Source organism: Trachemys scripta, unplaced genomic scaffold (genome assembly GCF_013100865.1).
Source record: "Trachemys scripta elegans isolate TJP31775 unplaced genomic scaffold, CAS_Tse_1.0 scaffold_30, whole genome shotgun sequence".
NCBI lineage: Eukaryota > Metazoa > Chordata > Testudines > Emydidae > Trachemys > Trachemys scripta.
The window spans coordinates 994,295-1,020,579 of NW_023260516.1; the positions used below are offsets into that span (position 1 = coordinate 994,295).

A 26,285-nucleotide genomic window follows, 5' to 3' on the forward strand; every position below is an offset into this window, starting at 1 on the left:
TATAGCCACCCGCAGGTCTGTCACTGAATGACCAGACAGGTTAAAGTGTTCTCCCACTGGTTTTTGAGTATTTTGATTCCTGATGTCAGATTTGTGTCCATTAATTCTTTTGCGTAGAGACTGTCCGGTTTGGCCAATGTACATGGCAGAGGGGCATTGCTGGCACATGATGGCATATATCACATTGGTAGATGTGCAGGTGAACGAGCCCCTGATGGTATGGCTGATGTGATTAGGTCCTATGATGATGTCACTTGAATAGATATGTGGACAGAGTTGGCATCGGGCTTTGTTACAAGGATAGGTTCCTGGGTCAGTGTTTTTGTTCAGTGATCTGTGGTTGCTGGTGAGTATTTGCTTTAGGTTGGGGGGTTGTCTGTAAGCGAGGACAGGTCTGTCTCCCAAGATCTGTGAGAGTAAAGGATCATCTTTCAGGATAGGTTATAGATCTCTGATGATGCGCTGGAGAGGTTTTAGTTGGGGGCTGAAGGTGACAGCTAGTGGTGTTCTGTTATTTTCTTTGTTGGGCCTGTCTTGTAGGAGGTGACTTCTGGGTACTCATCTGGCTCTGTCAATCTGTTTTTTCACTTCAGCAGGTGGGTATTGTAGTTTTAAGAATGCTTGATAGAGATCTTGTAGGTGCTTGTCTCTATCCGAGGGATTGGAGCAAATGCGGTTATATCTTAGAGCTTGGCTGTAGACAATGGATCGTGTGGTGTGTCCTGGATGGAAGCTGGAGGCATGTAGGTAAGTGTAGCAGTCAGTAGGTTTCCGGTATAGGGTGGTATTTATGTGACCATCGCTTATTAGCACAGTAGTGTCCAGGAAATGGACCGCTTGTGTGGATTGATCTAGGCTGAGGTTGATGGTGGGATGGAAATTATTGAAATCATGGTGGAATTCCTCAAGGGCTTCTTTTCCATGGGTCCTCTCAGAGTTGATAAGACAACTCCCACCTGTTTATGCTCTCTGTATGTGTGTATATATATCTCCTCAATATTTATTCCACTCTGTATGCATCCGAAGAAGTGGGCTGTAGTCCACGAAAGCTTATGCTCTAATAAATTTGTTAGTCTCTAAGGTGCCACAAGTACTCCTGTTCTTTTTGCAGATACAGACTAATACGGCTGCTACTCTGATGCTGAACGTTGTAACCCAGGCGAGAGAACCAGCCACAGACGCTGGGTTGGGCTGACCCGAAAAGCTCCCTGGCTACAATCCCATGACTGTCGACATCACGCTGGGGGAAAACAGAACCAGGAGTTAATAGCCCCAAATTGGCAGGAGGGACTTTGGGCCAGCACAGGGAGAGATGCCCAGCCAAGAGGCTCTGCAGGCAGTGACAGGGGGAACGATGCTGGGAAGAAGGGTCCTGCCACCTAGCGCCTGAGGGTGTGTGGCCACTGCCAGAGCAAGTGTCTGACCCGTGTGTGACGGGGTCCCCAGGGTGCAACCCGGCCTGTGGGACCACTGAGCCCTCCAAAGGCACCACCCTGGGCTGCCTCTGACACTGTGATGCTGATGTCAAACTAGGAACCTCGGAGAGGCTCTGCACTCACCCAGTCATCCACAGGCAGGGACCCACCCAGCTGAGTTATACAAATGATCTCCCAGCCACTCAGGTACCATCAATAGGGGGCTCCAGCCAATTCCCCCCAGCTCCCCAGCCTTGCACCCCAGACTGGTACCATCGTGCACTGGTCAGAAGCCAGTCCGGTGTCAGTTCATTAAATTCTCCCCTCCCCCAGTGTGGAGGGGACACGCACTAGTCTTTGTAAACTGAGCTGAGATTTCCCAGCACTTCAACCAAAACATGCTGTTTTAGGTAAAATATAAAACAGATTTATTAACTGCAGAAGGAGAGATTTTAAGTGGTTATAAGGAGCAGGCGCAGAGATCAGAGTTGGCTACTTAAGAAATAAAAATATATTTGCAGTCTAAGTTCCTCAAATGAAACAGGGTTTGAATCAGGCAGTGTCTCCCCCTGACAGATGGGATAAGCAGGTGACAGATCCTCAATACACAGACTGGACTCCATCCCAGCCTCCAACCACCCTTCCCCGGTTCAAAGTCTTTGTCCTCCAGATGTTCCTCCAGGTGTTGAGTTGTGGGGAAGAGAAGCCCAGGGATTATGTCCCTTCCCCTCTTTTATATTTTTTTCCAATTTGCTTGAAAGATCTTTACTGTGATCTGGGAATCAGGCAGTCCCCATTGGTCAAGCAATCTCCATTGTACACAGTCTCTGGGATAGTGGATTCTTTCCTTGAGGGGTGTTGATGAGCGATTAACAGTGTCTGGCTGGTCCCTTGTTGCAATTGAAAGGTTGGCTGTGGGCTTCTCCCAACCTCACGACATATTTCAGTAGCACACACAGCGATGCTTCAGAACTTTCCATACAAGGATAGCAGATACAATGCAACAGGACATGAATGCTCAACAGATCAAGGCTTTTAAAATGATGCCTCACAAGGCACCTTTGTATCCAACCTATCATAATCCTATCATAGTGGTGAATAAGGGGCTCCACGGAGCTACTTTCAGGTACAGATTATCACCCTGTGGTATCACCCTGGCGTGACCAGGGCCTGGGAAAGAGACATGGAACGTGTGAGGAACAGACTGTGAACTTCCTTCCCCTTGCAGAGGCGGCTGTTTGTGGTGTCCCTGTGCCCACAGGGTGGGTGACTTGTTTCCTTTAACCTTCCTGTAGCGGGGTGGTCACCCACTCCTGCCTGGAAGGTAGGGTTACCATATTTTAGTTTTAAAAAAGGAGGACACTCCACGGGGCCCTGGCCCCGCCCCAACTCCGCCCCTTCCCTGCCACTTCCTCAAAGTCCCCACCCCAACTCTGCCCTCTCCCCTGAACGCTCCACCCCCTGCTCCTCCCCCTCTCCTGCTTCCCGCGAATCAAATGTTCGCGGGAAGCCTGAAACAGGGAGGCAGCAGGTAAACTGGGGCTGGGGCAGGGTGCGGCGTGGTCCAGTCCGGCCCCCTGGCTGAGCGGCTCCCTCCAGCAGCCGGCCGGCCCAGGCCAAGAGGCTCTGGCCCCGGCGTCTCTCGCCTGACTCGGCTTGGGCCCTGGGGCGCCGGCCCCCAGCCGAGCACCGCCGGCCAAGCACCGCCGGCCCCGGCCAAGCACCACTGGCCCCGGCGCCTGGCCCTGCACCGACAGGCCCGGCTCCCGGCCCCGCACAGCTGGGCTCTCCCTCCCTATTTTCCTGGACATGTTCGGCTTTTTGGGATTTCCTCCCAGACAGGGATTTGAGGCTCAAAAAGCCGGATATGTCCGGGAAAATCCAGATGTATGGTAACCCTACTGGAAGGGCTGAAAACAGCCCTGGGGGAGGGCTGTGGCAGGGGAAAAGCTGGGCGGAGTGGGAGGAAGCAGGCTCAGCTGGGGCCATGCCCCAATCAGGGCCCAGGAGCTCAAGCAGACAATCTCTCTCTGTGTTCAGAGCGAGAAGGGCCTGGCTGCAGGGAGTGTAACCAAGTACCTGGAGTGGAGCAGGGCTGGGGAAAGGCCAAGGGAGCCGGGGAGCTCTGGCCTAGGAAAGCCCCAGCCTGCAGGCCTGGTAAGGCCTATTAGGTACTGGGTTGCTGGGTTAGCCCACGGGTAACCAGAGGCAGCAGGTCCGAACCCCTTTGCCTGTGATGCGTGGCTGATACTGCAGTCTGCCCCAGGGAACGGGGGCTAGATGGAGATGGGGCAGTAGCCAAGATTGAGGTGAAGTGGGGATAGTGGGTGGGGGTTCCCTTGGGAGGGGGAGACCCTGAGACTGAGGGGTTCTGCAAGGGGGGGCAGAAATCCAGTAAAGGGGCACCGGGGTCCTGGGAGGGACATGGGGCCAGTGGCAAGGCGGATCACTGGCCTGCAGAGGGCGCTCCAAGGCTGGACGAGCTAATTCCCAAGGACAACCAGCAGGAGGCGCTGCAGGGGCGAGGCCGCACGCTGACAGTTGGTGGGGAATGCAGGCACGTTTGGTCCGCCCCCATAAAAGGGGCCAGGACAAGGACTGGGACTATTGCCTGGACATTGAGGTGGAGAGACAAGCCGGGACGATGGATCCCCCATACACCGGGGTGTACTATGCGGAGACCCCAGGTGTTGTCCCTGGGTGGGGCCCGGCGTCAGCGCCCCAGTGGAAGGGGGCTGATGGTCTTGTTGCCGGCACAGAGTGCCCGAGGACAGCAACAGGGGGGTTCATTGCCCGGTGTGCTTCCGCCAATAAACACACCAGGGGTGGAGAAACAAACAAAGTTTATTTGGGATCCCCAAGCAGTGCAAGGACACTGGCAAGTCTCCAATCAAGCACACTAACAGAAACCGTTTTTCTTCTTTTATACATTTTGCAGTTAAGCCTCGCCCCCCTCCTTCTTCCCCCTCTACCCCTCCCTTCCCTGGTAACAGTTACTAAGCAAATAACGATTACATTTAAGCAGTTAAGTCATTCTTGGCAGCTATAAGCCTAGCTTGTTAGTAACTTCTTTAAACCGTTATCTTGTCCTTTTTCCCTTCAGCCAGAAACATGCAGGCCTCATTATTACCGCTTGATAACGGTGTGAGCAGGGGGGTGCACACAGATAACTGGTTGCTTACATATTCCAATTGCACCTGGCTTTTGAGGTTGATTAGAGTTTAAACATGGAAGAAGTTTGGTTCATATAGGCCTAGTGCAGGAAGGCTTCATTGACACTTAGTGGCCTTCCACCCTCCCGAGTTACCTAGGGTGAGGCCTAGTGCCACCAACAGCCTGAAGGCGGCTGATGACCCACAGGGACTGCGGGAGGTGCTTTGGGCCCTCCATGAGTAGAGGCTCCAGTTGACAGAGGAGCAGTGGACCCTACAGAACTCCTTGGGAGGGAGTTTAAAGGAAACCGCCGTGGGAAGAGGCCCCATGCCAGGGCCAGGAGGCCTAGGGTGGGCCAACGAACGTGTTATGCCTGCTTAAGGCCGGGACATTTGAGGCAGGACTGTCCCTATCGGGCCACCTCACCCCAAAGAGAGACTGGGACAAGTCCCAAAGGTAGTCTGCTGGGTAAGGGAACCCGGGCGGCTGCCAAAATGCTGGGCCTGCGGGCGGCGAGGCCACATGCGCTGGACGTGCCCAGGTCCTGGGCCAAGGGTCCAGGTCTGCCCTGACAGAAGCGTGGGACCCAGGAAGGTCCAAGGCAGGACAGGGGCATCAATCTGAGACCAGGGCATGTGTCCACGGGGGGCGGGATCTGAGACCAAGGTGTGTGTCCATGGGGGGTGAGGTGGGGATCTGAGGGTAGCGATCAATCGACTCCCCGTCGACTCCGGAACTCCACTGGAGCGAGCGGTGGTAGAGGAGTCAACGGGGAGCCTCAGCCGTCGATCCCGTGCCGTGAGGATCCAAGGTAAATCCATCTAAGATACTTCGACTTCAGCTATGCTATTCACTTAGCTGAAGTTGCATATCTTAGATCGATTTCCCCCTCCCCCCCCAGTGTAGACCAGCCCAAAGATGGGGATGGATCTGAGACCAGGGTGTAGGACCCAGTCGCTCTGGGATCTGGTCCCTAATGACTCGTCTCCTCTCCCAGCTGCTGGTTGGCCGGGCAGAGCGGGGTGTTGGGACATCAGATCTGTGGGGCTGGAGAAACTTTAGAATTAAGGCTGGGGAGGGGGAGGGGAGAGAGGAGGAGAGGAGATGAACCTACATCCCAAAACTCAGTTCAACCTCCTTGTATTGACGCTGGGGAGCTGAGATCAGAGCCCAGCCCTACGCCTAGTGCAGTCAGGGGTGACTCCGGATTGACCCCGGGGGGCTGGGCGCTAAAGGCAGGTTACAGACACGGAGGAGTAGTTTGTGTCTCCCCATCTCACTCCTGTTTGTGTGTGAACGCAGAGCTCCCTGTGACCAGACCCTCCATCTCCGTCAGCCCCAGCGGGGTGATCGCCCTGGGGGGAGCCGTCACCATCCGCTGTCAGTGTCGGTGCGAGGCCAGGAGGTTATTTCTGTATAAAGGTGGAATCAGAATCCAGGAGCTGGATGCTGCGGGGGACGGGGGTGAATTCACCATCCCCAGCGCCATATGGGAAGACGGAGGGTTCTCTAAGTGCCGATCTCGCTCCAGATCGGAGCCGCCCAACTGGTCGGATCCCAGTGACATCGTGCGGATCATTGTAGCAGGTGAGACCCAGCCCCACACCCAGCCAGAGCTACAGGGGATCTCCGCGCCTGTGGGACACTCAGAGCCAGGCTCTGCCCTGAGCTCAGCAGAGGGGACACCTGGGGTGAAGTCACTGGGGGGGTTCCCAGACGCTGCAGATTGGGGGCTGAGGCAGGGGGGGATTCCTGCCCCCAGGGGACCTTGGTGTGTCACTTACCCTGCCTGTGCCTCCATTTCCCCTTGCGTGAATGGGGGATAATCATCCTCCCTGCACCTTGTGCCTGGTTAGATCGTCAGGACTTGGCTTTAGGGCAGGGGCTTTTCTCACTGTCTGTGCATCACCCAGCACCTCTGACTCCCAGCCCCCTCCTGATCTAACCACTAGACCCCACTCCCCTCCCAGAGCCAGGGATAGAACCCAGGAGTCCTGGCTCCCAGGCTGTGGGCCCCACAATAAATAGGTAGACGGGTACACAGGGGTGCTCTGGCTTTCGGTCCCCAGGCACATTTGGGCGTAGCACCCAGGAATCTCTGGGATCTCAGAGAGGTTCCTTTGGCTGGGTTTTCTCCCAGGGGCCCTGTCTCTGGGACCGTGTGGTGAGGACGGGATGCAGTGACTGTGCCGGGGTCTGTCTTACGGCCTGTCTCCTTCTCACTGCAGAGACCTATTACCCCAAACCCTCCATCTCCCTGAGCTGCAGCCGGGGGGGTCATCCTGGGAGGCTCTGTGACCATCCACTGTCGGGGTTGGCACCAGAACGCGACGTTCCTTCTGTACAAGGATGGGAACCCGAACGCGCTGCAGGACGCGGAGCCTGCTCAGGACATGGCTGAGTTTCCCATCAGCAACGTGAGCCAGGGAGATGCAGGGAGCTACAGCTGCCGATATAGCAACAAATTGGACCCACCCGTCTGGTCAGAGCCCAGCGACCCTCTGGAGCTGCTGGTAGCAGGTGAGCGGTCCGGCTCAGTGTCCCTGCTCCTAGCCCCACAGCCTGCTGGGCCCACAGGGGGTTGTGGCCCTGATGGGACGCTCAGAGCCAGGCTCTGCCCTGATCCCTGGGCCCAACAGAGGGGAGCGGGGATGGAGTCACTGCGGGTTCCCCAGCCGGGGGGAGTGTGACGGTGCTGCCCATGGGAGCCAGCTGAGGTCACTCAATTAGGGTGAACTGCAAACCAAATGGGGCAGACAAACCCCAAACGCTGGTGGATATTCCAATACTTGGCTTTACCAAGCCAGCACAAAACAGCTTCTGTAGTACCTCACTGGTTACTTAGAAATACAAACAACGCAGTTCCCTGAAAGTGCCCAGCCTCAGGCCTCCATCCAGACACATCAGATATGATGATGATGATGATGACGACTGATTACTGAAAATTTTATCTGATCATATAAAAGAAAAGGTTCTTCCAATCCCAAAGGATCAGCCACATACCCAGGTCCAATTATAACTTAGATCCTACCCAAAATACACACTATAGTCAATTCTTATTAACTAAGCTAAAATTTCTTAAAGAAGAGACAGTAGGTTAAAAGATCAATATACAGACAGACTTGAATTCAATTCTTGAGGTTCAGATGCACAGCAGAGATGAGCTTGTAGTTGCCAAAAGTCCTTTTAGAAATAGTCCATAGGTTATAGTCCAATGTCCATATTCAGGGTGGCCCCAGTCAGTGACTGGGGATCTCAATCCTTGTGGCTTAAGGTTTCCTCCTCTTGAAACCCAAAGCAGATCTGAGATGAAGTATGATTATGTCCCAGGGTTCTTATACATTCCCAGCAGCCTTTCGGCCTGAGAGAACAATAGGCTTAATTCTCCTTTCAAACATCCTGGCAATGAGCACAGGGTAATTTATCCATTAAAAACTTCAGATACAGGTTACCACAACCTTCAAAGAGACACATAGACAACAATACTATTTCACTCAAGTATCATCATAAATGTTAATATTCCTTTTTGATCCTCGAATTAAAGTTACAGCGATAGACAAGACTTGTTTGCTTATATCACAAGCCCTGAGCAAACATCTACCCTTGAGATCTCTAACAATGCAGACTTGCATTTCAAAACTCTCCATTTACCTATCTTCCTAACCAGTCCTTAAGGTTCACCCATGCGTTAGTTCAGTCAGTGAGTTAATTAACTCTTTCTGGCCCTGTCACCTTTCAATGAAATATTATATACACACATTGTCACAGACTCACAGATCGTGCCCACTCTTGGCCCCGTGCGGTCCGTGGGGGGTGCCCCTTTTAGTGAGACAGCCCTTCTCGGGGGTCCACTCTCTCAGGGGTCAGGCCCCTCCACCTCCTGGATCCGCACCTCTCTGAGCCTTAGCACATCTGTCTCTTGCCGTGGGTCCCCTCAGGGAGTCCCCTCGCTCTGGGCCCCCGGGGCCTCCACTCCCAAAGGGAATAATGCCACCCTGATCTCTAGCCCAAAGCGAGACTCAGCCAGTGTAAAACAGGAGAGTTTATTGAGCATCTGAACCCAGCACAGGAACCTCTCTGACCCTCAGGCCTGGCCTCCCTCAGCCCAGCACATCCCAGTCTCCCCTGCATCCAGGTGGGCTCTGCCTGCTCCCCCTCTCCAGCCCTGAGCCCCCCTGCTTCCCAGCTGGGCATCTGAGATCACCGGCCCCAGACCTCACCTCTGTCCATTGTCTTCTCTCCAGGGAAACAGGGTCGCTTGGGCCTCCTCTGGCTGGAACCGGCTGGTCAGGTCACCGGGGTCCTCTCTTCACAGCCCATTGTCTATATGGAGGGTGATGGACAGATCCATGGGGACGGACGGTCACGGGTCAGTGGGTCCTTGGGAACATAGGGTGGTGGACAGATGGGAGCATGTCTGGTGATGGATAGGAAGATGGACTAAGATGGTAGACTGTCTACATGAAAACTGGACCTGAAATGACCTATCCCGTGCGGTTCCCAACCCCCATTGGTGATTTCAGAGCAAGTCTGGGCTGTCGGAGCCAGGCAGGGGCGGCATCTGCGCTGAGGGTCTCGCTGAGCCAATCCTCCCCATTCTGGGATTCCCGGGCCTGAGCCGGCCTGAATCCCTGGGTCCCGTCCTCTCCCTCAGCCTGGGTAAGAGCCACCATAGTGGGTTATCAGGAGGGGGGTCCCGGTATAACTAACCACAGACACCAGGGCTCCAGCTTTCTCACCGTCCACCTGGTTCCCGACAGACGCTGGTTCTATTCCCATAGGGGGAACTGACCCGACTCAGCCGGGAATGGTGCTGGCTCCCACCCACCCAGGCAGCGCAGGGCCAGGTACCGGGGCTGGTGGCAGGAAATCTCCAGCAACCCCCCCAGAAACAGGTTTGTGCTGCGCAAGGATCTGCCCCCAGGGGAAGGGACGGAGGGCTCGCTGCATGGGACAGGGGCAGATCCCCACAGCGAATGCCCATCTGGGCTCATTTTATATGCTGGGGGGTGTCAATGGGCAGATGCCAGATTGGCTTGATAGGGGCAGGGCCCGGGAGAGCTTCCCCAAACACACAGCCCCACCCCAGGGGCCCCACAGACCGGGGAGCTGTGCTGCCCACTAGCACCATAAAACCACCCGTGTGGGGCACAGCTCGGTGCGTATCCCCCTGGGAGAATGGTGCTGGGGATGGAGAGCTGGGGATAACGGTCCGATGTATCCCGTCTCTGCCTGTGTCTGCAGAGGGCCCAGGGGAACGGCTCAGAAGCAGGGCTCCCTCTTCGCATGGGTGCAGTTCAGCAGGATGTTAACCCTGGAACCTACCAACCCAGATAGACACTGTGTTAACACTTGAACCCACTGATTTAGAGTAACACCTTGTTGCCCCTGGAAACTAATGATGGCTGTTGCAGTGACAGGACTGCTATGTTTTCCGCTGCTGATCCCTTCAGCGGGGCCTGGTTCTCCCAATGATCTCAAAACCTCCCGCCACTGCCATCCCCCCACCCACATGATTCCTATGCAGAAATGAGCTGAAGCTGCTGGGAAATTTGCAGGATAGGGGCAGGACCTGAGTCTGGCGGGGTGGGGGGAGGAGAAAGGGTGTGCTGCAGGATCTGGGCCCAGCTGGCTTCAGAGGCATGGGACCTCAGGTACATTCCCCCCCCCCTCCAGCCCCCACCCCAGTACAGCCCTCTGCCATTGGGAGTGAACGCCCTGGCCACTCTTACCCAGAATCCCCTCTGCTCCTGCCCCCCCACTAGCCCCATGGAATGTTCTGCTGTGGGTCCCTGGGTCCTCGAGGAGGAGGGGCTGGGGCAGCAGGTAGCAAACCAGCCACTCACGGCCTGGTGCTGCTTCCCAGGGGGATCGGAACCACATGAGTTCTGAGCAGCCCCATCAGCGCCGGGGTGAGCGTGGCGGCCGCCGGCCTCCTCCCCCCCTCCTGGCCTTCGTCTGCTACAGAAGAACCCAAGGAAGTGAGTTCCCCGCCCAGCGAGGGCAGGGCTAAGTCGGGCTGGGAAGGAGTCACGGCTTGGATGGGAGACAGACCAGGAAACTCAGGAGGTGGGGCAGGGGGCTCTGTAGGGGGCGCTCTCCCTACAATCAGGGCTGGCCCCAATGCCTCCGGGCAGCTATAGGGGGTGCTGTGCTGCAGGGGGTGGGGGGCTCCATAGGGGGAACTGTGCTGCAGGGAGCCAGGCTCAGCAGCTGAAGGGGGCAGGGCTCCCCTTGGGCAGAGCAGTGGGGGGGACGCTCTTTCCCGGGCCCTCCGTCCCGGCTGCCCTGTAGGGCTGAGGGGCAAGGCTGGTACATGGGATCCGGGTCGACTCATGGACGATTCTGCTTCATGTCTCTGCAGGGAAAGGACCAGCCCCGAGACAGAGCGGGTGAGACCCCAGCTCCTCTCCCCACCCCCGATCTACCTGTCCCTGTCCTGGGTTCTCTCCCTGGCTCGGGAAGGGCAGTGGGGTCTAGTGGGTTGGAGCGGGGGAGGGGGCTAGGAGCCAGGACTCCTGGGTTCTGTTACTATCTCTCTCTCTCCCCATAGGGAGTCCAAGGCTGCAGCCGCAGTCTATATGGCACATATGAGGGGGCAGGTGAGGGGAGGGGAAGGGAGGGGCGGGTGCTTCCTGGTGCAGGTCACATCCTGTTGGGGGAGGACATGTTGATGTGGGGTGCAGCCTGTCTGTCACTTTGGGACGAGTCATCTCTGCGTTGTCTTGGGTGTGCTCCTGCTCTGTGACTCAGTTTCCCTTGCTGCACCATGGAGCTAGTGATCCTGCCCCATCCCAGTGTGCTGGGAGAGGGAGTTTGTTGTTACAGAGGACCGGCGACGGAACTTGGGACCTCAGCCAATATCCTGGAGAATGGAGACCGCAGCGACTGGTGACCTGGTGAGGTAGGCAGGGGGGTGGGGTTAGGATTGTTAAGGCTAGAAAGGCCTGTTGGAAAAGATCAGGGCAGCCTGAGCCTGGGCATCTCTTGATGCCTCCTGAGATTGCCCCATTCGCAGCTGGTCCCCGGACTGGGCAGCTCCCATGTAGGGCTGGGAGGTGATGATGGGGTGGGGGTGGACTGGGCAGCTGCAGGAGGGGATGTGGTTTGCTGGGCATTGCAGGCAGCTGGCTTTGCTCTGACCACAGTAGATTTGGGCTGGAGATTGCAGAGAAACCATCTGATGGGAAGAAAGGGGCTGAGTGCATCACAGGCTTCCTGGGGCTGCAGCCCCCGGCGCAGTTCCTCATTCTCCTCTCACTCTGGCCTCAGGCTGGGTGGAGCTGGGCACTGGGGTGTTGGTGGCAGCGCTGAGGGGTCCCCACTGCCCCGTCATGGCATCTGCTCTCACCATCCTCCTCCTCGGTGAGTATCGGAGACAGCCAATGCATGTGCCCATGATGGCGTGGATCTGAGACCAGGGTGTGTGCCCATAAGGGCGGGGGTCTGAGACCGGCGTGTGGGATCCAGTTGGTCTGGGATCTGGTCACTAATGAGCCATCTCCTCTCCAGGCTGCTGGCTGGCCGGGCACAGCGGAGTGTGGGGAGGTGAGTATCAGTCTGTGGGGAGGACGGTAACATCAAGGACGGGGAGGGGATGCGTTGGGTGAGAAAAGAGGAACTGAGCCCTGAACCTTCCCCAAAACTCAACCCAAGCTCCCCCTGTGAGCTCAGACCTGGCCCTGTTCTTCTGTGTCCCCCCACCCCCCCATCCCCCATTCCATAGAGTAACTAGGAGCTGAATCTGGCTCCCGGGGTCTGACGAAGCAGATGGGAACCGTCCCTGGTTCAATGTCCTGCCCCCCCACAGGCTGTGAGGATCGGGGGGGCAGCACGTGGATTTATTTCAGCTCATACAAACGCTAACAGGGCCCATCTGTGGGCTCTGGATCCCCTCGGGGAACCGAAACGTTCACGGTCAGTGCCGCCGTGGGGAGAAGCCCCCAGATCCGCCCCTGCCCCCAGATCCACCCCCAACAGCTCCCTCCCCTGCACTCTCAGCCCCCCCCACACACTCCTGCTGGTCACAGACTCTATTTCCAACCCCAGGGCGGGGGGCAGAGCGGCAGGGGGCCCACTGGTCAGGCTCCCTGGCTGGCATCAGGTGGGGCCAGCGGGGGGTGGGGGGGACTCGCTCCATAGTAGAACAGAATCGCTGGTTGTATCCCATGACCCCGTCGAGATCATTGTAGGAGGTGAGGGGCCCGGCTCAGCGTCCCGGCTCCCAGCCCCACACCCAGCCAGACCCTCAGGGGGGCTCTGCACCAATGGGATGCTCAGAGCCAGGCTCTGCCCTGGGCCCAGCAGAGGGGACGCCTGGCCGGGGAGAGGGGACAGAGTCACTGTGGTGTTCCCCAGCCAGGGGGGACCAGCAGCCACTGGAGATTTCGGGTAAAGGAAGGGGGATCCCTGCCCCCAGGGGAGATCAGAGCAGGGGCGGCCTTTACCAGGCAACACATCAGTTACGGGGTGATGGGCAGAGCTGAAGGTTGAGTAGGGTTACCATATTTAACAAATTAAAAAAGAGGACCCTCCATGGGGCCCTGGCCCTGCCCATTTCCCACCCCCTTCCCCGCCCCAACTCCGCCCCTCCTCCCTCCCACTCCCAGCCACACGAAAAGGGCTGCCCGAGCGCTACCGGCTTCACGGTTTGCCGGGCAGGCCCCAGACCCTGCTCCCACAGCCGGCGCTTCCCCAGCACAGCTGGAGCCCGGGAGGGGAAGCGCCCAGCTGGGGGCGCAGGGTCTGGAGGCTGCCCGGCAAACCGTGAAGCTGGTAGCGGTTGGGCTTCGGGCAGCCCCTATGCCTCCGGACCCTGCGCCCCAGGCTGGGCACTTCCCCTCCCGGGCTCTGGCGGTGCAGGGTCCGGAGGTATGGGGACTGCCCAAAGCCGGTAGCGCTCGGCTCTTAAACAGAGCCGAAGAGTCGGGGGAGGAGCAGAGCCGCTGCGGGAGGGGAAGTGCCCGGCCGGCATTTTCCCGGACATGTTCGGCTTTTTGGCAGTTCCCCCCGGACGGGGGTTTGATTGCCGAAAAGCCGGACATGTCCGGGAAAAAACGGACGTATGGTAACCCTAAGGTTGAGTGTATAGTAGAGACTTGCACAGTCCCCTGCAAGTCAGTGGTGCTGCTGTGCACAGAACCCAGGAGTCCTGGCCCCCATCCCCCCTGCTCTCCCCACTAGACCCCACTCCCCTCCTAGAGACAGGGACAAAACTCAGGAGTCCTGGCTCCCAGCAGAGAAGCCAGGGAGTGAATGGACCCTGGAGACTGTCCTGGCCTGTCACGCGCTAGGGAGCAGAGCTCTGGGCCCCCAGGGGCTGGGGTTGCTCCGTGTCTCATGCTGTTAGCCCAGCGCTCAGAGGAAACTCTGGCCCCTGTGGAAAGGCATCCAGGAGCCCGTCCCCAGGGCTGCCGGGTCTGACCCACCACTGAGGCCCTGGGGTGAGGACGGGCCCCAGGACTGAGTGACGGGGCCTGTGTCTCATGGCCTGTCTGCTTCCCACTGCAGAGCCCAGCTACCCCAAACCCAACATCTCCCTGAGCCCCAGAGGGGGGGTCTCCCTGGGGGGAGCCGTGACCGTCTGGTGTCGGGAGCAGCACCGGGGCGTGAGGTTCGTGCTGAATAAAGAGCGACGCCATTTCCTACATGTGGATTCGGACGACAATGAGGCTGTGTTTCCCATCAGCAATGTGAGCCGGGAGCACGGTGGGAGCTACAGCTGCTCCTATCACAGCCGATTGGAGCCGTTCAACGTGTCGTACCCCAGCGACCCCGTGGAGCTGGTGGTGAGAGGTGAGGGGCCCGGCTCCGCGTCCCCGTTCCCAGCCCCACCCCCAGCCAGACTCTCACGGGCGCTCGGTGCCAATGGGACGCTCAGAGCCAGGTTCTGTCCTGAGCCCTGACCCTGCCGAGGGGACGCCTGGCCGGGGAACGGGGATGGAGTCACTGGGGGTTCCCCGGGCAGGAGAGAGCAGCAGCCCCTGGAGACTCGGGGCAGGGAGGCGACTTTAACGCTGCCCCTTGTGCGTAGGAACTGTGAGTTGCTATTTAATCCCATGATCCCATCCCCTCTGTTCTCCAGCGCCCGCCCCAGGCAGTGACCCAGCCCGGGCTGAATGAGGCAGGGGCTGCAGGAGAAGCTTTGGCTTGGTGGACATGTGTCATGGACTCACAGATCATGCCCACTCGTGGCCCCGTGCGATCCGTGCAGGGGTGCCCCTTTCAGTGCAACAGCCCTTCTCGGGGGTCCACTCTCTCTCAGGGTTAGGCCCCTCCACCTCCTGGAGCCGCACCTCTCAGAGCCTTAGCACACCTGTCTCTCACCGTGGGCCCCCTCAGGGAGTCCACTCGCTCTGGACCCCCGGGGCCTCCACTCCCAAAGGGAATAATGCAACCCTGTTCTCTAGACCGGAGTGACTCTCAGCCAGCATGAAACAGGAGGGTTTATTGAGAGTTGAACACAGCACAGGAAACTCTCAGGGCCTCAGGCCTGGCCTCCCTCAGCCCAGCACACCCCAGTCTCTCTGCATCCAGGTGGGCTCTGCCTGCTCCCTCTCTCCAGCCCTGACCCCCTTGCTTCCCAGCTGGGCATCTGAAGTCCCTGGCCCCAAGCCCGGCCTCTGTCCATTGTCTTCTCCCCAGGTAAACAGGGTTGTAAACCGGGGCCTCCTCTCCTCGCTTCTGTCCTCTGGCTGGAACCGGCTGGTTAGGTCACTGGGTCCTCACTCTGCAGCCCATTGTCCTCCCACTGGCCAGAACCGGCTGCAACCCCTGAGCTGGGTCTCCGGGTTGGGGTCTCAGGTCACCGGTCGCTGGGGTATCCATCCTCCAGGCCACTGGCTGGGGTCCCAAGTTCCCTCTCTGGTCCTCTGTAACAACAAACTCCCTCTCCCCTCCCCTCGTTAACCCAGTAACACTCAGGGAAATGAGTCCCACCCCCTCTGCATGCGAACCATTGAAACCCCACCGAAAACAAGAAAACCCCCCATTCCGTCACAACATGGCACTTGGCTGGGACCCAGGAGATCTGGTCCAGCTCCTGGTGTAGCCACAGACTCTGTGTGAGTGTGGGAGCACATTGTGGTTTTCAAAAGTGTCCTTCCGTGTGGGGGGGGCCTCAATCTTGGGGGATCTCAGGCCGAGCGCCCACAAACCGAGACACCCACAGTTAGTGGAGACCTCTGCAAACACTGGCCTCAATAGCGCTGGATCCCTTGTGTTGGGGGAGCATGTAGGGCCCCCGCCATGATCAGGGTCCTGCTGTGCCAGGCGCTGCATAAACACAGAGTGAAGAGACAGTCCCTGCCCCTTGGAGCTCACTAAGGAAAGTGAATCTGTCTGTGCCTCAGTTTCCCACTGTGTAGAATGGGGATAATGACCCCTTCTTGCCTCCCGGGGGTCTGACTTCCAGTGTGGAGCCCTGCACTGCCAGGTGCCAAAGACCCGCCTGTGAGTCACCCTATGTCCAGGGCAGGCCTGACGCAGTGAGTGAGGCGGGGTCCACACATGGTCATATGAGGATCCCAAGAACAGGGAGCTGCGGCTCGCTATCTGTGGGGCTGGGAGCCCAGCTCGCAGGGCCGGGATTCTGGGTGGGGGGAACTCTGGGTTCTGGGAGAGAATCTCTGGCTCTAGGCCCCTGGATCTGCCGTGGCTGGGGCCGGTCGGGGAGGCCGGGGCTGTGTGGGTGCCTGGGTCTGGCTCTCACAGCCTGTCTCCTGTGCGCAGATCCCAGCTTACCCAGACCCTCCATCTCTCTGAGCCCCACTGGGGTCACCGCCCCAGGGGCAGACGTCACCATCCAGTGTCAGGGGCAGCGCCAGAACGTGACGTTCTTCCTGCACAAGGCTGGAGACCTGAACCCGCAGCAACACATGGACCCTGCTGGGGACGGGGCCGAGTTCCGCATCCCCACCGTGGGCCGACAGCACGGAGGGAACTACAGCTGCAGCTACCGGCCTCGATCAGAGCCCTTCGTCTCCTCAGAGCCCAGCGACCCCGTGCAGCTGGTGGTAGCAGGTGAGGAGCCCGGCTCGGTGTCCTTGTTCCCATCCCCACATCCAGCCAGATCCTTTGCGGGGTCTCTGCAATGATGGGACGCTCAGAGCCAGGCTCTGCCCTGAGCCCTGGGCCCAGCAGAGGGGACACCCAGCTATGGAGCAGGGACAGAGTTACTACGGGTTTCCCCATCCAGGGGGAGCAGCAGCCACTGGAGGTTTGGGGCAGACAGAGGGGGTTCCCTGCCCCCAGAGGGAGCTGCAGAGAAGGGGGCTTTTCCCAGGGGGATGCTCACTGGGTTGCTCCCATTCTTGAGACCCATAGAGGAGTTGGGGTCTGGGGGGCACAATTGCTGTGGAAACAGGTCATGGTGCCCAGAGGTGGGTGGGGCAGCCCCAGATCCCCCAATGCCTCCTGCTATGCAGGTCACGGCCTGGAATTTGCTGGAGTATCCCGGGGAGGGACAGGATCTGACGGCTGGGCTGTGAAATTGGGCCCAGCTGGGTGCCAGAGTCCTGGGGCAATAACCCCCCTTCTTGGGCCACATGACATCCCCCTGGCAATATGAGTGAGCATTTCCCAGAATTCCCTTGGTTCTTGCTTCCCCTCCCCCCATTGGGGTCTCAGGGGACCCCCTGACCTTCCCCCCAATAGATGTTCTGCTGCCTCTGTCTGCTCCTTAGGCCTGGGCATCACCTGAGTCTGGGGGGCAGCAGGTGATGTACCAGCCTCCCCCAGCGCGCACTGCCTGGCTGTGTTTGGCAGCAGCCGAGATACCCCGGGGCTGGGCTCACTGCACAGCAGACAGGCCGGAGCAGAGGTACCTGTGGGGGTGGACAGAGGGGTCCTATGGGGACAGGGAGCTGGGGTGGTTCCCTGTTCTGGGGGGCTAAGACCCTGAGGCTCTGATTGTCACGATCTCCTGGCCCAGTCCCGGGGTGTCGGGTGTCTTGGGGGCAGCTCATCCACCTGGGAGCCCCCTTCACCAGGGCAGCTGAGGCAGCAGGACGTGGCCTCCCCTTAGGGGTCTGGCCTGGGGAGGCCCCAGAGCCATGGCACCTGGGAGACCCCCAGAGGGGGCTAGGCTAGACCTGCCGGATGGGGGGGGTTGGGGACTCCGCTCCCAGGGCAATGCCAGCTGCTGATTTCCCTATCCAAGTGGCCAAGTGACTCTTCCCTTTCCCCCTAGATTTCACCAACATCAACGTCGCCCGCCTGGGGCTGAGTGCTGCAGTCCTGCTCGTCCTGGGGCTGATCCTGGCAGAGGCCTATAACAGCCGCCCAAGGGGGACCCCCTAGGTGAGGTGACCCCGCCCCTTCTGTGCCCCTTGCTCCCCCCAGGGGCTGGGCCCAGGGAGACACGCCATCTCTAACCCGCCATCTCTCTGCACCCCCAGGAGCCTGGATCCGGCCATGCGGAGAAGATGAGCTTCTTCCCTGTGGGGTGCTGAGGCCCCGGCACAAACTGCCCCTGCCCTCAAACATCCCTGCTTTGGAGAATCCTGCCCCCCAACAGCTCCCGACCTCAGAACAGCTCCCCAGGATTGAACCCCCAATGCCGCGTGTGACGTTGCACTTCATATGTTTATGGAAATATGGTTATGAGTGTAAATATAATGTAAGTGGAATATATTTGATGCAAAAGGTCTCTTGTAAGGTATCATTACAAAGCTTATGATCTACTGAGTGTGTTCATCCCATTTGTTTGCATGTATCTATTTGTATGAATGTATCATTCTTGTATATAAAACTAGAAATATGAAGTTAACTCTGAGGTTCTCTTGTAATTATGTAAAGTGTGGGCCATTAATGGTGGCTTAGAATCTTGATGGCTCCCATTGACTAGGATAATTGACTGCAATTATTTACCTGCAAGCTTTCTTGTGGACCTGGGGGCCAGCCTGTGGTTAATGAAGAATGAGGTCTTACAGGGACATGTGACCATGTCACATGATACTGGAATCCATCTTAAACCTAGTGCTTTTCCATTTAGAGGGAGGGGTGGGAACCCAGAGAGACAAAGGATTCCCGCCTTGTGCCAAAGCTATAAAAGGGGTGGAACCGAACAAAGGCGACCAGTCATGAGGAATCCTCTAGTTACCACCTGAGCTGGAACTAACAAGGACTGTATGAGGGAAACGATTGGGCCCAGATTAGGAAGGAGTCTAGTCTGTGAAAGAACCTTATTGGAACATCTCTGAGGGTGAGAGTTACCTGTATTCAGTTTCTTAAATGTATTAGGCTTAGACTTGTGTGTTTTGTTTTATTATTACTACTTGAACCCACTTAAATCCTACTTTTTATACTTAATAAAATCACTTTTGTTTATTAATTGAAGCCAAGTAGGTGATTAATACCTGGGGGGGCAAACAACTGTGCATATCTCTCTACCAGTGTTATAGCGGGAGAACAATTGATGAGTTTACTCTGTATAAGCTTTACACAGAGTAAAACGGGTTTATTTGGGGTTTGGATCCCATTGAGAGATAGGAAACGTGCTGAGTGGTTTTCAGTTAAAGCCTGCAGGTTTGGGGGGCGTGGCCCAGACCCTGGGTCTGTGTTGCAACAGACATAGCGTGTCCGGCTCAACAAGACAGGGTTCTGGAGTCCCAAGCTGGCAGGGAAAACGGGCTCAGAGGCACTTTCAGCACGTCAGGGGAGCGTCCCAAGGGATCTCTGTGACCGAACCTGTCACAGTCGGACTTTAACAGCAGCTGTGGCGATTCCAGCCCAGCTCCGCCGGCTCCTCGCCCCCCCCCAGGACAGTCGCTAGCGTCTCCGGGGCCAGCGGGGAGACGCCCAAACCCGGGGGATTTTTCGGCTAGAGACTCGCTCCAGCGAACGGGGCCGGGGCTGGAACAAACCCCTCATTTCACACGGCGCCTGCCACGGCTCCCCGGTTCCTGCTCTGCTGTGTCTGTAACAGCCGGTCCCAGGGGTCAATGGGGGGTTTGCCGTGGGGCTGAGCAGGCTGCAGGCTCTGGACCCTACTCCCGGCCCATGTTTAACCCTGTTCAGTGTAGAGCAGGGACTGGGGCGTGTTCACATCTTGGGCCCTTTACTATGTCTCCACAAACACAACAAGGCACAGAGTGTATGGTGTACTGGGATACCACTGAGTCTGCCTGTTCCACTAGCCTGGGCTCCCTTACACTATCCTGCTGAGCGAGGTGCTCAAGCCTTCCCCAGCACACACACAGGTAGGGACGCACCCAGCTGCAGAAAGACACAGACACTGAAACCAGCTCGGCGTGCGAAGCCTTCAGCTCAGGAGCTGCCCAGCATTCAAGTGCACCGCCCCTCTGGAATGTAAACCCCAAACTGTACTGTCTTGTGCTGCACAGAGAAGGTTTGATTCTGTTCCGGGCTCTGACAGGGGAGTGGGGTCTAGTGGTTAGAGGAGGGGACTGGGAGCCAGGACTCCTCATGTAACTGCTAAGAACCAAACCCCTTCTGTTTGCAGGTCCAGGTTGGCAGGGCTCCCGCTGGCAGGCACCGCCCGCGCGCAGCTCCCATGCCGGGGTTTCCTTCACGGGAACCAATGTGCCCTGAGCTGGAGCCGGTGACAAAACAAACGGCCCGTTCTCCCCCGCGATCCGCCGGGCTGTGCAGACACCGGCCGGGCCGCAGCCGGCGCTGAGATCCGGGAGAACGGGAATCCCGGCCTGACGTGCCATGGGACAGGCACCTTTCTGTGTAAATACGGGGTGTCCCTAGTGACACGGGGCTGTCGGCAACATGACCCGGCCCCCCTGACCTCTCCCCCGTTCTGCCCTCCCAGCATGTGTCCCATCAACTCCCTGCATCCTCCTCCGTTCTACCCCCTGAGCCCGTGTCCCATCACCCCACAGCCCCTCCCATTTTCAGCCCCCCTAGGCCCTGTCCCCTCAGTATCCTCGGGTCCATCCCCCGTTCTGCCTCCCCCAGCCTGTGTCCCCTCAACCCCTACTGCCCCTCTGTGACAAACTGGGGGGGGGGTTCTTGTTTTTTCCTTGTTTTTCCAATGGTTTGCATGCAGAGGGGGTGTGACTCGATTTCCCTGGGTGTTACTGGTTTAACGAGGTGAGGGGAGAGGGAGTTTGTGGATACAGGCTTTGCTGCTGAAGTTTGAACTGACCCCCAAGGCGTACAGGAAACGATTCTGGGGTGTGCGCAAAACCCCAGGTGTCACTTACAAGGATGTCGCCAACCTGCTGGGGGAATATCTCCGCAAGTGGGGGAAGGGCGCAGGGGCCACTACCGCAGAGGACGTGTATAACCTGGTGGGGTTGGAGCAGCTGTATGACATCTGCCCTCCGGACCTTAAGATGTGGCTAGTGGACCGGAAGCCCAAAGATCTGCGCAGGGCAGGGGCACTGGCAGGTGAGTTTGTGGACAGCAGATCGGGGGTAGGGGGGAGACCCACATCAGGGACTCAGAAGGGGAGTCACCCAGAGACCTCTCCAAGGTGGGACTCCGGGAAGCCCAACTCAGGGGTGCCCGGGAATGCTGGGGCGGGGCGACCCTCCTCGTGGGACTTGAGTAGGGTGAGCAGATCGCAAGAGTGAATTATCAGGACACATTGGGTGAGTCGGGAGGGGGGAGACAGCCACAGGTGCACAGCCCTAGGTAGGGCCCCTGCTGCAGCCCGTGCCACAAGCCACGGGGCAAGGACTCATGGCCCCCACTCTAGCCCCCAGCAGAAGCCACAGGGCCAGGGGCGCAGGATCCTGGTTGCAAAGTCAGACCCAGTTGCAGGGCAGGGGAGCGAAGGGTCGCAGTTCTAGCCCTGGCTCCAGCCCCAGCCGCAGAGGGGAGCCCCATAGTCCTGCCTTCAGCCCCAGCTTCCGCCACTGACAGCTGAAGCAAACTACGTCACAGAGGTCTGGAATCAGAGTGTCACAGCCCCCCTGACTAAATTATAGACTTAGTTGTAATCCATATTTAAACATACAGCTTTATTTGTACAGTAAACAAACAGCAGGGGTAAAGGGCCGGGTTTTTTATTCAGTCAATAAATCCACTTCCCAATTTGCAGACCTCTCAGACGTGCCAGAAGTCTAGTATTTCTTGGATGTCTTTGCCATAGTCATGACTTGCTTCTGGGCAATCCCAAAGCTCTAGAAGTCCTTGCAACTCATCCAGAAATTCATTTTGACAGGGGTTTCACGCCACACCAAGTCCGTGCTGCTTCGATTCCGGACATCAGTCCATGCACCTTTCATGATTGAAAATACACACGCTGTGTATGCATTGCTTACTGGTATACTGAGCATGTGTGACACCGGCTTGGTCATGTTCAGGAATTCAGTGCTACCGTCCTGTTTCTCAGCACTTGAGACCAGAGTTCCCCAACTGAGCATTTTCCAGGCTCCAACTTGGAGTTGATGTCTTTCATGATACAGTACTCATCATAGAGCGGATCAAGATCCACTGTTTTCTGGAGGTTTCAGAGTAGCAGCCGTGTTAGTCTGTATCCGCCAAAAGAACAGGAGGACTTGTGGCACCTTAGAGACTAACACATTTATTTGAGCATAAGCTTTCGTGGGCTACAGCCCACTTCATCGGATGCATAGAATGGAACATATAGTGAGGAGAGATATATACATACTGTGACAAAGCTCTGTACTTGTCTCCGTGGCTCCTGCGTTTCCTGGCAGATTTCGCTAGCCTCAGAGGTTCACTGTGACCCTCCCCTTAACCCGTCTCTCTCTAGAGACAAGGGTCACAGTCTAATGAGCCGTTTTCATCATAAGCCAGTGAGGGAGGTGAGGAGAAGCTATCCTCCCTCGCACAGTCTCGGTTGTCTCCCAGTCTCAGTGATTAGTCAGGGGGAGTAAAGGGGGGAGCCCAGGCCCACCCTCTACTCTGGGCTCCAGCCCAGGGACCCTAATAGTATCAGCTATGGTAGCTGACCTTTTAGGAACAGGACACATACAATTCTCTGGACTACATCCCCACAGCAGCCCCCACTTCCTCAAGCTCCACTTCACCCTTACCTCAGAGCCTCCTTCCTTGTACCTGATATGGTGTGTGCAGTTCAGTCTCTCCAACAGCACAACTTCCTCCTACAACTCCTGACATGCGCACCCACCTGACTAACTGGGAGGCTTTTAACTAGTTTCAGCCAGCCCCTGATTGGCTTCAGGTGTCCCAATCAAACTAGCAATCTCCACTGCCTTCTGGAAAGATCTTAATTGGCCCCAGGTGTCTTATTTCACCTGGAGCAGCTGCCATTTACTTATCCTGGTACCAGGGATTTGTTTAACCTGGGACTAATATATCTATCTCCCATAACTTTTCTATGGCCATCTGACTCAATGCGGTCACCTCACTAGCTCCTGAGCCCCAGTCTGTGACCCCCCAGCAGCCCTGGGTGCCCCACTCTGCCCTAACCTGGCTCTGCGGCAGGTGCTGTGATGAACTTCTGCTCCTGGGGGAATTCTGCAGCACGGGGCAGGCAGAGAATTTTTCCCCCCACAGAAAATACATTCTGCCCCAGAAGTGCTGCAGTTCTGCCTTTTGCCCACCAGGGGCCGCTGTGGCAATAGAACAGCGGCTGTGTTCATGCTGCTGGGTGCTCTGGCACCAGAGCGGCCTCTCGTGGGCAAAAGGCGGAACTGCAGCACTTCTGGGCAGAGTGTATTTTCTGCCGGGGGGGAATTATGCAGGACAGATGATTTCTGCGCATTCTAGGGTTGCCAACCCTCTAGGATTGGCCTGGAGTTTCCAGGAATTATAGATTAATCTTTAATTAAAGTTTATGTTATGTGATGAAATCTCCAGGAATAAATCCAACCAAAATTGGCAACCCTAGTGCATCTCAGATGCGCAGAATTTCCCCAGGAGTAACAGACTGTAGATGCAGTGAGGTGTCTGTCAGCCCTGGCGCTGTCCCTGGGGCTGGGCGCTAAGGGCAGATTAGACACAGGGGAGGGGTCTATGTCTCCCCATCTCACTCCTGTTTGTGTGTGAACGCAGAGCTCCCTGCGCCCGGACCCTCCATCTCAGTCAGCCCCAGCGGGATGATCGCCCTGGGGGGAGCCGTCACCATCCGCTGTCAGTGTCGGTGCAAGGCCAGGAGGTTATTTCTGTATAAAGATGGAATCGAAATCCGGGAGCTGGATGCTGATGGGAACGGGGGTGAATTCACCATCCCCAGCGCCAGATGGGAAGACTCAGGGAGCTTCAGCTGTCGATCTCGCTCCAGATTAGAGCCGCCCAACAGGTCAGATCCCAGTGATTACATGCGGATTGTTGTAGCAGGTGAGAGGTCTGTCTTGGCATCCCCACTCCCAGCTCTACAGCCTGCCAGATGTACAGGGGGTCTCTGGGCCGATGGGCGCTCAGAGCCAGGCTCTACCCTGAGCCCGGGGCCCAGCAGAGGGGACACCCAGCCAAGGATCAGGGACAGAGTCACTGGAGGGTTCCCCAGCCACTGGAGATTGGGGAATGAGGGGGGGATCCCTGTCCCCAGGGGACCTTGGGGTGTCACTTAACCTGCCTGTGCCTCCATTTCCCCTTTTACGAACGGGGGATAATCATCCCTCCTGCACTTTGTGTTTGGTTAGATCGTCAGGACTTGGCTTTAGGGTGGGGGATTTTTCTCCCCGTGTCTGTGCAGCACCCAGCACCTCTGACTCCCAGCCCTCTCCCAAACTAACCACTAGACCCCACTCCCCTCCCAGAGCCGGGGATAGAACCCAGGCGTCCTGGCTCCCAGACTGGGGGGCCCATTAAGTAGATACATGGGTACAGAAGGGTGCTCTGGATTTAGGTCTTCGGGCAGTTTCGGTCGTAGCTCCTGGGAAACTCAAGGTAATATGGTACAAACAAAGGTAGGTGTATTACGGGTAAAGATACAGAAACTGGGTAAAATAGGGGGAGAAACACGAGCATAGACAAACAGTGAATCCGTGACTGGTTTAGGAGCTTGAAGCTCAAACCCACCAAACCTCCCTTGGTATTTGAGAAAACAACAAATGATGCCCCAATACAGAAACTTTTCCCTGCTATTTATTATTAAGGGAGATATCCCATCTCCTAGAACTGGAAGGGACCTTGAAAGGTCATCAAGTCCAGCCACCTGCCTTCACTAGCAGGACCAAGTACTGATTTTGCCCCAGATCCCCAAGTGGTCCCCCCTCAAGGATTGAACTCACACCCCTGGGTTTAGCAGGCCAATGCTCAAACCACTGAGCTATCCCTCCCCACAGTGGGCACCATCTAGTGATGTGAGGCCCAGCACCGTCTACTCTCCGGCTGATCGGGAGCCTTCGAGGAGGACCACTGGGAAGTCCCGACGACAGACCCTCTGGGATGCTGATCGTCAGGAAAACAGCAGGACCCTTCACGGGTCAGGTGGATTTGCTGTGGTGGGGATGGCGATAATAGAATATCAGGGCTAGAAGGGACCTGAGAAAATCATCTAGTCCGACCCCCAGACAGATTTTTGCCCCAAATCCCTAAATGGCCCTGTCAAGGATTGAACTCCCAACACAGTGTTTAGCAGGCCAATGCTCAAACCACTGAGCTATCCCTCCCCTCAGTCTCACTCTGGGATGGGTGGTGTTCTCACTGGCTCTGGAGCCGTGCCGACCGTCCACGCGCTGCTGCTGGAACGGACAGGCCGGCGCTGAACAAGATCTTATATAGTCTGGGGGGGGTAGTTCTGAGGGAACGGCATGTTGGGGGCTGGCTCTGGCGGGAAAAGCCGGTTCTGTCCGGTTTGAGCCAGGGTAATCCAGTGTCTTAACTGTAAACAAGTCAGCCTACAAAGATGGAGTCCAAGGGTCACAGTTGATATACTCCATGTTGGATTTCATTAAAACCAGTTATTCACATAACATTGCCTCATAAATACATTATTAAAACAGCTAATTGAACACATTAAACAGAACCAACATCCCTTATTTATTTATAGCTAACATATCCCCTCCTTGATGGTGTTTGAGATTAACCATCACAATAACCACCACTTATTATACATATTAACACAAAACATTATGTGTAAAATACAAGAGAGGATAGGCATATGTGTTAAGACAAACTGTTACATCAGAGTGCTAAGTGCTGAAATATCAAAAGGGGTTCATTTAGATATTTTCTTAGCGTTCTTGAGCCTACACAGACAAACATTTAATATAATTACATAGATGATCAGAAGAAACTGAATTATTAAAAATACCATGATTGGGTGAAGCATTATGAACCAAGCAGCATGTGTCTCACCTGCGTCTATACTAAAAATACCTTCCCACCAGTGTAGTGGTGTAGTTTCCTCCTTTACCTTCTTAAGGATTCGCTTTATATTACCTACAGAATGCTGGACTGTGAGGAGGGTCTTAAGACCTTCTGGCCTTAAATTGCTGATGTAATACGTGAGCTGTTTATGATGTAATAACCTTTTGATTGCTTCTAGGTCAGCTCCAATATGTATGGGCTCAATATAGTCATAAAAACGATATTCTGATTGAATAACCTCCGACTCTAAATCATGCAAGGTGAGTGTCTAAGGGAATTGCTTGTATGACTTATGGTTAGCCAGTGGGGTAAAATGTAAGTCTTCTCTGTTTGGCTGGTTTGGTTTGCCTCAGTGTGCAAAGGACCCCCAACCTTGGGCTGTAACTGCCCTGCTCTGAGCAATTTGTCCTGATACTCTCAGTTGTGTCCCACCAAGGGCATCATCGTCACAGTGGCGTAGTCGGGCTTGGATCCACCGGACCAGGTCAATGAAGC

At 56.5% G+C, this 26,285-nt stretch overlaps 1 protein-coding gene across 7 annotated transcripts in view; it reads left to right on the forward strand.

Annotated features, from left to right (window-relative positions):
* LOC117870507 (immunoglobulin superfamily member 1-like) overlaps window positions 1-26,285 on the forward strand; it is a 307,321-nt gene that overhangs the window by 239,739 nt on the left and 41,297 nt on the right. The window contains exons 1-3 of one of the 7 annotated variants that reach the window (XM_034757700.1): window positions 11,804-11,933; window positions 12,081-12,116; window positions 14,079-14,363. The exons of the other annotated variants lie outside the window; for them this stretch is intronic. Coding sequence (XP_034613591.1) covers window positions 11,903-11,933; window positions 12,081-12,116; window positions 14,079-14,363 — 352 coding nt within the window. The 5' untranslated portion in view covers window positions 11,804-11,902. Of the gene's footprint in view, window positions 1-11,803; window positions 11,934-12,080; window positions 12,117-14,078; window positions 14,364-26,285 lie in introns of those variants that run through there. 7 annotated transcript variants of the gene reach the window in all.